A 12,274-nucleotide genomic window follows, 5' to 3' on the forward strand; every position below is an offset into this window, starting at 1 on the left:
CCGCATTGCTTTGTTGTTGGTAAAATTCTCGCAAGAGATATTTTGTGTTTGCTGTCGTGCTGCTGCTGCTTTTTTTGTTGTCTGCGAGAGTGTGTGTGTGTGTTTAACTTTAATCTAATCGCAGACGCGTCGCCAAAACTAAGTCTCAAGTAGTTAAAATTAACTGTCGGCCAGCAAAAGTACTGCACACGCTTTCCCCCCGGTCCGCCGCCGTCATCAACAAACAAAAACGTCGCGAGCGCGGGCAATTGGATCGCTTGGCTCTTCTATTCAATGTGTTGTGTGCAGTGTTGTGTGTTGTGCGGTTCAGTTCAGTTCAGTTTTAGTTAGCGTATCGCGGCGTAAGCGACGCTCCGCTCCGCTCACATTTATTTTTAAACAAAACAACGACAAACAAAACAGCGGCATCATTTTCCAATTGCAATTCAAAGTGTTAAACGCTGGAAAGTGCCCAACAAAGTAATAGCAATACCACACACACAAGCACACACACACACACATTCCTTTGTGGCTGTGAAAGAAAGCGAGAGCAAGAGAGAACGAGTGTCTGCACTCTGTCTGCGACCAATTGATTTTTCACCAAAATATTTAGCCAGCCAACCCCCCCATAGCAAATAGCCGGCGACTATTTGACCCCCTTGGCTCGTCGCGCGTCCCCATCGCTACGTTCCATGCGCCCTTGCGCCCACACACACAGACCATAACCTCAAAACAGCTGTTGCGCTGTGCTACAATAGGCAACGTGTATAAGTGAAACAGCAACAACAACAACCAATAATTGTAATAAGAACAACAAGAACGGCAACAACAACAATAGGAACATCATCATCATCATGAAGATGGACATCGAAGCGCTGTGCAATGAATGGAATGAACTCAATCGCGAGTACACAGAGCTTGAGGTGAGTTTTGTTTGCTTGCGGTCGGTCGCAAGTTGATGTTTGACTGCGAACAGCTGCTAATGTTTGTCCATCCCCCTCGCCCCGGTTACTCTTTGCAGACGTGCAACAGACGCTACATTGAGCTGCTGGAACAGCTGTACAGTCATCAACAAAAATGCTTCAACGAGATCAAACATCAACGCTATCGCATGAATCAAATAACGGCCTCGTTACGACAGTGAGTACAACAACAGTAACTAAACGCACACACACACACACACACACACACACACACACACATACTATGCAAAAGGCAACCCTTTAAAAATTGTATTCAATTAAATATGCTTACTTGCATTTACGTTTAGCTAGAGATGGCAGCGTGTCACGAGCATAAATTTAGTTCCAACTGCGTGCGTGACGTTATTAAATAAACAACAACAACAACTGCAGCTTAGTCATATAATAAATGATCGGAAATAACTTCAAAAGAAATTCGCACAAAATTCGTAGAAATGTTTTAATGAATTAGCAAATTGCTTGTCGCTTCTTCTCAGTTTCTCTTTAGTGTTTTCGTTTTGCTTTTTTTTGTTGTTTATCTATAGCTGCATTTACATCTACATAAATAAACAATTGTGTGTGTACTGCAGTTAAAAACACATACACTCACGGTAATTATATTTATTCACGCTCATTATTTTTCGTATTTGTCATTTAACGTTTCGAATTCCAAATTGTCATTGCACTTTCGTTGGGTAATGTAAACAACCCCCGTTAAAGGTTCGCCAATTTGGAATTTGATCTGCCATCAATTAAAGCTACTGTGAGAGCCCCGAACTCAGGTATTCTAATCAGCACACACACACACACACACACAACACCTATTTGGTTGCTTGCTCGCTTATCAGTTGAAACAGTTGAAAACACATGTCTTTGGGTAATTAGTCAGGAAGGCAACCTTATCGATAGCACCCGCCGAGTAACAGCAACAGCAACAGGCGAGCTTATCACTAAATACCTATTATATAGTACACCTACATACATATAGAGTGCATAGCTCGTCTTCTACACATGTCGATATATGTTGACGGTTGGTTGCTTTGCCGGTTCCAATTAGCTTTTACAGCTGTGTGTTTCTTCTGATAAAACCTGTGATAAAACTCACGTACTTATTTGTAGACTTTGTTCCGCAACTGGCGTTGAGCTGGGCGTGTTTATTGTCGTCCAAGTCGTCGATGTCATAAACTGTTTTGTTTTGTAATTGAAGGCTAACCTTTGGTCAGCTAGTTACTAAGTAAGCCCTCTCCCCTCTGTCACCTGCCACCTGCCACCTCATGCCCCCTGTGTGTGTGTGTGTGTGTGGCAACTCTCTTCCAATTTTATGCGCGCTCTCTTTCGCTTCTCCAACCAGTCGCCCTTGACCCTGTGCTGTTGCATGAAGCGTAAACTGAAACGCCAACCAAACACACACACACACACACGCAAATAAAAAACAAAACAAAACTCGTTGAATGACCAGCTGTATTACAGTGGGGCAAAGTCGATTAGCAACTGCCAAGAAATTCTCATCGTTTATTTTTATTTATTTATGACTTCGAACTCCATTTCCAAGATACAAATGGACAAGGTTATTTTATTAATACCCTAAATTTAGTTTGCCGAAATATTTTTGAAATCATTTACTTATATAATAATTAATATTGATTCATATAACTGACATCTCTATATATGTCTGGAGATTACAATTTTCCATCTTTTTTGTACCCTTCCATTTAGATTATTTTATGAATTAATATGATTAGTTCCTAAATTATTTTTCATATTAGTTACTTGCTGCTATAATGCATAATAATTTATTTCACAGAGACTACGATTTTCTATAACGGAAATCTTCGTTTCCTAATGTGTTATCTCCCAATTCAGATTATCTTTCAGTACTAATTATTTATGAATAATTATGTTAGGTTACTAAAATCTTTTTCAAATCTTTGCTTTTACTACTATAATAATTAATATGAGTTCATGTCTAATCTCCGCAGACATCTTAATAGACGTCTAGAGATTACAATTTCCATAATGGAAATTTTCGTTCTTTTCTCTCCCAATTGATATCATCTTATTTATGAATAATTCGAAATTTGTCGACGTACCAAAAATCATAAAACTTGTGCCTTTGGTTACATAGTTCATCTATTTCCCGTTTTGCAAATCGTTATCGCGCTTTGTTTAGACTACCTTGTGTTTTGGTTTAAGCAGGGCGATATTCAAACTGATTAGTTGTGTTAAGTGTTTTAGTTGAGTTTTATTTTTTTATTTATTGCTGCGATTACTTAATTATTTTTATAATTATCTGACTCATGGAATTCAATTTCAACTATTTGCAATTGAACTTTGTGTGTTCCTGAATTCATTCTGAAGTGTCAACAGCTGATAGCTGCATGAATTTTTGCAACTTTGTACCACTGTGCAAGGCCCAATTGCTGCAGTTGATGTGGAGTTCGTTGTTTGACGCCACAATTATGAATGCAAGCATATGTGTGTGTGTGTGTGAGTTGCTTACGAAGCAGTTTTAGTCGCTAGGGTATCGCTGTCACAACGTCTGTTGCTCTTGGACTTCTCTCCCTACACTAAGTATTATGCATATATACATTGTATATATGAATTTGGCCTTGGGCTCAGCTGTTTGCCAGATTGATTCTACGCACAGCAAAGCACATATTATGCAAACATAAACAAAAGCAGAGACGGACGGACAGAAAGACAGATGGACAGTGCGCACTTGAGAATATATCATGGAAAATAAATGAAATAATTTGAAGCGATTTTTACCGCGCGGAGTGCAAATGAAATGATTTTTCGAGCGGTTTTTGGTGCAACACCACAAAATTGAGTTTTTGAACAATTAATTTTAATTGCAATATGCAAATTGTTGACAGCTGACAAGCACTCTGATAATTGATCTTGTTGTTGTGTTTTCGTTTATTTAGTTCATTTGCTAGCCAGAGAGAGAGAAAGAGAGAGAGAGAGAGGTGTGCAATGTTCATAAACAATCAGCATTTGCATTGCGAAATCCTCGCTTTAAGTGCCACGCTAATGACCGCAACGGTAACGCGACTTTGGCGCGTGTGCAAATGAAAAAATAACTAAAAAAAACTATGAACAACAAAAAACTATTCACATAGAAATAATGCTATTTTTAGAGCACGTTTTCAAGCGAAAGCAAATTCACATATGATGTGTATATAGTATGCTATATAAATAAACTAAACGTAGATTTATACCAAACAAAACAAAAATATTACAAATGCTACGTGAACTCCACTTGACATTGAATTCGTTCATGCCATGTCAATAATATATCAAAAGACAATCTTGATAGATTAAGCTGCGCACCTCGAGCTTTACTTTGATGCCATAAGCCACATTTGTGCGTCTTCAACTTCCGGTGTGTGTTTGCATTACATAATTGATTTAGCAAATTTGCAAGTAATTCCATTGATTATAGTACGTTAAACAATGTTCTAACTTATCAGACGAGCCCCATTCGAGTACTTTCCAGTTTTAGCAAAAAGTATTTCAAATTCTTTTTTTTGCCCGCTGAACGGGAAACCAAATCGAACCGTATCGAATGTCGTATGTCGTATGTGTCCGCTTATCAGCGTTACTTTTTTTTACCCTATCGTTTATTGGATGTTTAAAAATAAAAACATGAATTATGCAAGCAATTGATAAAATGCCCCAGCACTAATAAAAGTGAAACACAGGTGAAACAACAAAAGCGTCGTTCAGACTGATGTATAGATGTGAATATTCTATGTATAGTTTTGGGTACATCTATAATTTATGTAGATAACTATCAATTATGTCTAAATTGAACTTTGACGTGCAACCAAATTGAAATTTCCGAGGTGAATTGATTTTGATTTGGATTTCATTTTTAAACCAAATTCCAAATTCAATCAATTGTGCAAGAAATGTCTTTTTCTTTTGCCCCTAACAAAACTTAAGCTTAAAGCTATTCTGGATATTACTAAAAACGATTCGATATTTATTATGTATAATTTATATTTAATTATACAAAATTTCAGTTTTAATGTTAGTTTAATTAGTATTTTGTATACAAGTATAGTATTTATATTTTAGTATTTTGTTTAATATTTTGATGACCGTCATCACAACCAGTTATATTGTACTTTATGGTCCTATATTAAATGTAATAGTATATTCATATACTATGGTCCTATATTAAATGTAATAGTATATTCATATACTAAGTATGACTATTGGTATATTTTAATTATGCCATATATTAATTTGGTATATTGTTACACCGATATGTTGTTTAAAATCGGGAACTGTATATTATGTTTAACGCAGCAGTATATCTATACATATATGCAATATGGCTTTTGGTATTTTTAAGTATTTCTGGTATATATATTTATGGACAATACCAGTAGCATACATTGTTGTGTATATTATTTTGTATACAATAGCCTATATATACCAAATATACCTTTTGGTATATATTAACATTCATGGTATATTAATTTAGTATATTTTTATTGATACAAGTGTTATATTTTTTTAATGTATTATATGTTCAGTGCAGTAATACATCTCAATACCAAACACAGCTCTTGGTATATTTTAGTAATTTGTATATATTAATTTGGTATATTTTAACGATAATTCAGCTTCCGCGTTGCTTTGCTTTTATCTCGCAGTCGAGCAAACTCGACTGTAACTTTCTTATTCGCTTATTTTTTTGTAACCTTCAGAAAATTGTTTGTTTTCTTTTTTCGTGCAAAAACAAATTAATTTTCGTATTAAGCGCAAGGTGCACAAACATGACAATAATTAGCTCTGACAAAAAAGTTTGATGATAATTAATGATATCTCATCACACTTTAGCAATTAACTGTGCTTTGTTTCAACTTGCTTTTAAAGTTCGAGCGCATGAAATTATGATGGAACTTTTGCTGTTTAATTATTATTATTGCAATTGAATTATGAGGGAATTCTGGGTCATGCAACAATATGCTGGATAAATCTAAATACCCGTATTTATAGTAATTTAAGTTAAATGAAAAAATCCAGATTAAATCACATTTTGCAATTACTTTCAAACTCGATTCCCTAGCTGAAAGTACTTTTCATATAATAAGGTTAACGCAAAAGCAGCAGCAAAGTTAAACAGAATTAAACAATTGATTTGTTTTGACTTTTTGCAGATTTCCGTCGCCCGGTGGGCCATCGGATAAGGAGAAGCTCGATGATCTGGTAAAGATGTCGCTGAAGCGGAAGGCGCAGTTGCATGAAATTGAGCAATCGCTGCCGGCAAAATCGGGTCGTTACTTGCAGGTGAGAGTTGGGCACACTTTTGCACAACAAATTGCATTGCGAAGTAACTTTTTCGAGCAAGCGAGCAAGCCAGCGAGCTAGCGACAATTTGCTACTTGAAACCAGTTTTCCGCACTCCGCGTCCAATTTGCGTTTACTCTACAGTTTTTCTTTCGTTTCGTTTCGTTTCATTTCAACAATTTGTTTTTTGTCCCCTTATTTTGCTTATTTATTTTCTTTTCACTTCTTGTAGATTATCCTGGGCGATGTGAACGTCTCAATTCTGAACAGAAACGACAAAGTTCGCTACAAAGATGACTATGAAAAGTTTAAATTAATACTCAACGTTATTGGACTGATAATGGCATTCTTCAATTTGATATTTAACTACAGGTGAGTGGCATTAATCTCAATCTCAATCCGCGCACTCCTCACCAGCAGCATCATCATCATCATCATTTCCATCACACAGAGCTCTGGAATTGGCCTTCATCTTTCTGCTGGTTTGGTACTATTGCACACTGACCATTCGCGAGTCCATACTGAAGGTGAATGGCTCCAGGATCAAGGGCTGGTGGCGTGCCCATCACTTCATATCGACGGTGGCCGCTGGTGTTTTGCTCGTTTGGCCCCAAGGCGAACACTGGCAACTCTTTCGCCAGCAGTTCATGTACTTCAATGTGTACATCAGTAAGTAAATACAATATATACTATATTCCAGCTATCTATCTGGATGTATCTGTATTTTCTTTTCTTTTTCACTCTCTACTTGCAGGCATTGTCCAGTATTTGCAGTTTGGCTACCAGAAGGGTCTGTTGTATCGACTTAAGGCGCTCGGCGAGCGTCACAACATGGACATCACCATCGAGGGTTTCCATTCGTGGATGTGGCGCGGTCTGAGCTTCCTCTTGCCCTTCCTGTTCATCGGCTATGCCTTCCAGGCGTACAATGCCTGGACGCTCTACAAGCTCGCCTACACGCCCCCCGATGCGCCGTGGCATGTGTCGGTGATGTCCGGTCTGTTCCTGTTGCTCTTCGTCGGCAACATGGCCACCACGTTGTGGGTGGTGCCCGAAAAGATACGCGAGCGTGCCAAGGAACGCTATCGCCTTCAGTCCATGGGCAAGTCCATGAAGCTGCGCAAGGAGATGAAGGTAAGTTGGAGAAGAGAGAGAGAGAGAGAGAAAAAGAGAGAGTTGAACATTTCGCTGATTTCTTTTGATTTATTTGCATCGACACTTCAATTGCAATTTCACTAATCTCTCGCGACTTTCAACTTGCGGCTTTTATCTTTCACACAACAGAACAGCGCCAGTGACTTGGACCTTTCGGCCAGTTCCCCCACTGTGGCAGCAACAGCAGCAGCAGCAACCACACCAATAACAACAACAGATGCGGCAGCAACAACTACAGAAGCTGCCACAACGCCAACGGAGTCCGAGAAGAAGGCCAACTAAACAACACTGAACACTGAGAAACTGTGGCATTTTGAGAGATTCAAGTTCTCAATCACACTATCTATATATATGGTATATATATATATAAATGCATATATATAATATACAACAAATGTATACTTTTTTTTTTCTTTCGCTCGCGAACCCTTAATTTATTAATTTAACTGTTAAGTTGGAAGTTTTTACACCCCCCGTTTCGGTTTATCGCGCGTTTATTGATTATGCTCTTAGCTAAGCAACAGCAAAATAGCAAGTGAAGAAAATAGAAAAAACGACAAACAACAACTACTGTAAATTTATATACCAACTATGTACATTTATATATTTTTTTCCGTGTTTATAAGTATTTTTTTTTTTATTATGATTATTATTATTATTACTATTATTATTGCTATCCTCACTTGTAGTCAGAAAAGAATGAGAAGCAAAAGTGATGGAGAAAAATGTGAAATGTGAAATGAAATTGTAAAGTTTTGTGCGCCAGAGAAGCGAATTGATATTGAATGAAAAGAAATTGCACTACACAAGAAAATAAACAAAAATAAACAGTGGCAAAATGGCAACAACAAAATGACACAAACAACAATAACAACAATCGAAGTCTGTTTCAATTTCTCTGTGTACTTTTCAGCTTGGTTTGGTTTTTGCGTTTGGGGTTTGATTCGTTTCTCTCTGTTTCTGTTTTGTGTGCGTGGCTGGAAGAGGAAGAGGCGGGGTGGGGGGTGTGTTTCATGGTTTGTGGGGCAATTGTAATTACATTGATGACATTGACCACAAATTATTGAATTGCGTGTAAAGCAGCGGCATTTAAAGTTGCCCCCCATTATGGCATTTTGTGCTGCTACCCGAAAAATCATTCAACAATTCCTGTGTACTCACAAATTTCGATTGCAACTCGGTATTTGTGGTTTCATTGGTTGACTTTACCCCCTGCTCCCCATCCCCCCCATTCGCTGGAGTGCAACATTTTCTTCACAGCGCCACAATTGCCAATCGAATTTAATCCGATTTTAATGAAAATTCTATATGAACACACAAAATGCAAAAACTGTTGCAGCAACTGCGAAACTATTTGCCATTGTCTCTCTTGAAATGTTCTTCAGAAAGCGTAAAGTGCTTGATAAATGAATGACAAAAATGTCGCAACATTGATATATAGATTAGTAGTGAACGGTGTTGGAAAAGTGCTGACAAATTATGCATTACGGGGAGGTCGAAATCCAAATCGATTTCGATTCATTCATGAGTGAAACTATCATTACAAAATGACAGCTATTAGTGAGAAGTGTTTTCACGTTTCATACTTATTAGTTAAAAGGTCAAAAAGGCCTTTAAACCGCAAACAAAACTGTTTTCAACTGTCTTCTGCATTTTGATGACAGCTCGGATTTTTCATACGAAATATAATATTACCCTTAGCATATGTTTCTAATCGTAGTGACGGAAGACTACAGTCAAATGTACTAATCTACTACATTTTCAAAGTTCATAAAATAAAAATAGAAAAATTCTTAGACTTCACATTAGTTTATATGAACCTAAAAATACATATAATATGTATATGGTATATATAAAACATGTAAGAGTGCTACAGTCGAATGTGCTTGACTCATTTTGAATAGAAGTAAAACAGTGCGATATTATTCTTAAAATATACCAAATTGATATACCACAAAAATACTAAAATATAGGCTATGTTTGGTATTTTTAACTGATTATACTCTTTTAACTAAGCAACAGATGTGAAGAAAATTTGACAAACAACAATTACTGTAAACTTATATACCAACTGCATTCGAAAGATACCATAGTGTACAAAATATACTGAGTATCTAAGACATAACAAGTGTTGTCCAATTATATGTACATTTCCTATCTCTTCTATCTCTGAGATAGGGTTTGATATGCCTTCTTTTGCATATTACATACATTTCTTCTATTACATTCATTTCTTATGGGTAGCGGGTATAAAAAAAAACATCAATAGACATTAAAAATCTATGTAGACGTAACGAAATCGTTTCAGGCCGCTTGAGCAATGGAAAATTTCTTTCACGTGTTTAGTTCATGATTCATATTTTAATTTAGACTGTGTAATTTCATTTTCAGACTTAATCTTTTCCGATCATTTTGGCAACGGAATATTTCATTCACGTTCATAGTTCATGTTCTGTATTATTTATTCAGAGTTTAGAATTCAAATTTCAAGTTGTCTTTCAATTTGTTCCTATCAAAGTTTCCAGCTTAAGATACTATATTAATTAGTTATATTGCCAGTTGCTAATAGTTGGGGTGAAGCAGTAAAAAACCATTCACCAACTAATGCGTATGTAGCTCTAGCTACAACCAGTATTTAATTATATATTCGAAACTCGTCACATTCTGCAGCAAAACCGGTTCAAAGCCACCGCAAGTTGGTTCACAACGAAATCAACAAAAAAACAAAACTAAAAAACTGTTAGTTTTCGTTACGTTTCATTAACTTGACAAATGCGTTCACAGATGGAATATTACGTATACGACATGTGTAGTATTTGCATGTTCAACTGAATCGATTATGATTGTTATCGATAATTGTGATGACCAGTGTCGTTAATACTGCTGCCACACACACACACACACAACTTCTGTATGCTATATGTTTTGCTGCAATCAATTTCGTTGGCTCAACAGTTCATTGGGAGGGACTTAAAATTACTTGTGCATTCTGTGATTTCAGCTTTGCACAGCATTCAGTTCAGTGCTTAGACGACAGACGACGTGTCGTTAGAGAGTGAGAGAGAGAGGGAGGGGTAGAGAATGAGCTCTGGCAACTCAGTTGTTTTACTGGCGGCCATTACTGCGGCTGTCGTCTGCCCATCTGCAACAAAGGCCCTGCAATGCGGCAAAAGCGGCGGTTTTTCTGCACCGTCATTGGGCGCCATTTGCCTCCTCCCCGCCTCTCTTGATGTGGGATGCAGGATGTGGCATATGGACGACGAGAATGCCAGAGAAAGAGAAGGGGGCGGAACTAACCGCAACCGCAGCGCGCAGGCGGTCATTGAGGGGACATCCTGGGCTGGCCGTTCGCTTGTCCTCCACGTTGACGTCGCATCGCATCGCGTCGCGTCCTGGCCATTTGCTTGTCGCGCTGCCACAGCCTAATTTGGCGAGAGTTCATTAATTGCGTAAACGGCGCGCGCTTTTAATTATGTCGAACGGCGGCGGCGACGGCGGCCTCCGAGCTGGGTTTTTGTTGCCATTGCCATTGCCATCGAGAGAGTCCAGGACCTGACTCTGTCTCTAGCTTTGACTGTGGCAAAGGAAGGGGGGGACAAAAGTGGGTGGGGGTGTATTTTGTGCATTTGTGGCATTGTTTGCATTGTTGTGCTGTGCAGCCAGTTACTCGCTCGCTCGCGCTCGGCCTGTTTTTCTGCGGCAGCTTTGGAATTTACGACTTTCGGTCGTTGTTGCCGCAGCGTTGCCTACCCCACCACCTCCCCCTTTCCTCTTCTGTATGTGTGTGCGGGCACACTTGCTCTGTGTCGGTGCGATTATCATTTATTGCAACCGCATACGGGAAATGTCATTGGCATTGTGAAGCGCGTAATTCGTTAATTTGATAAGCATACGCCATGTTGAACAGTCGATTGAAAAGCTCATCGGCATTTGCCCATTGGCAACAAAAATTGGCATTTGGCTTAAAGCCGCCTGCGAGCAGGCTAACAGAAACTGCATACCAATAGCTTTAGGGTCGCCTGCCCAAAACACCGAGGGCTGATCGGTGAGTTTGCCAGAGTTTTGCCTAATCAAACAGAATTGAAAATAGTAATTTTCTTATTAAAAAATATGCATACATTTTCTGCTCAAAATACTGAGAAATATTTATGTTTATTTAATTAGTTCCAAACTATTCTTTTTATTTTTCGATTTATTAAGAAATTACAACTTTAATTTAAGTAGTATTATAAATAATAGTATAAGTAATAGAAATATAATTACAAAAACCTCAAAGACAAGTCTTGAGGAAATATTTAGGATAGGTCAAGTTTTCAGCACCAAGTGATATTTGACTTCTCTTTAATTCAGCAGCCAAAAGACTTTTGTCTAGGGCAATTCCAATTATTATATTTCAAATACTTGGATAGCTGCCTCTAAGGTCACACTTTAGAAATCGATAGCTTGGGTAGGGGAAACTTGTCTTGAACCTCCTGCACTACTCAACCCAGCTATCAAGGTATCCCTATAGACAATTTGCAGCTTGTACTCAGTTGACATTGTTCGATGGGACGTAAATTTTCAGCATATTTTGCAATAGAACCTTAAGGAGAACTTCCATATAAGCGGGCATGAGGAAGTGTAGATTAATCGCGTATAAGGCGTAAAGCAGACTGTTAAGGACTTTGCGTGTGATTTCCATTTCAGTTGAAGCTGAACAGTAATCTCGATCTTTGATCTTTAATTCAAATCACTCCATACATTTGAAAAGAAGACTTATTTGCCGTTATGATTGTCTATGGGCTTGCTATTTGTCTGATTTGTGGATAATCCGTAACGCAGTCCCCAGTTTCAGAAAGCTTATAACCTTAGTATACCATTAAAAGCGGGCATTA

The 12,274-nt window shown here is 37.9% G+C and overlaps 1 protein-coding gene across 1 annotated transcript; it reads left to right on the forward strand.

Annotated features, from left to right (window-relative positions):
• The first annotated feature begins 765 nt into the window (after positions 1-765).
• On the forward strand, positions 766-8,277 carry LOC132795384 (transmembrane protein 120 homolog). Its single transcript, XM_060806067.1, has 7 exons — positions 766-902; positions 1,001-1,119; positions 6,116-6,245; positions 6,478-6,617; positions 6,697-6,914; positions 7,000-7,379; positions 7,530-8,277. The coding sequence occupies exons 1-7, from the start codon at positions 834-836 to the stop codon at positions 7,680-7,682; spliced, it is 1,209 nt and encodes a 402-aa protein (XP_060662050.1). The 5' UTR covers positions 766-833; the 3' UTR covers positions 7,683-8,277.
• Positions 8,278-12,274: the final 3,997 nt, after the last annotated feature.

Source organism: Drosophila nasuta, chromosome X (genome assembly GCF_023558535.2).
Source record: "Drosophila nasuta strain 15112-1781.00 chromosome X, ASM2355853v1, whole genome shotgun sequence".
NCBI lineage: Eukaryota > Metazoa > Arthropoda > Insecta > Diptera > Drosophilidae > Drosophila > Drosophila nasuta.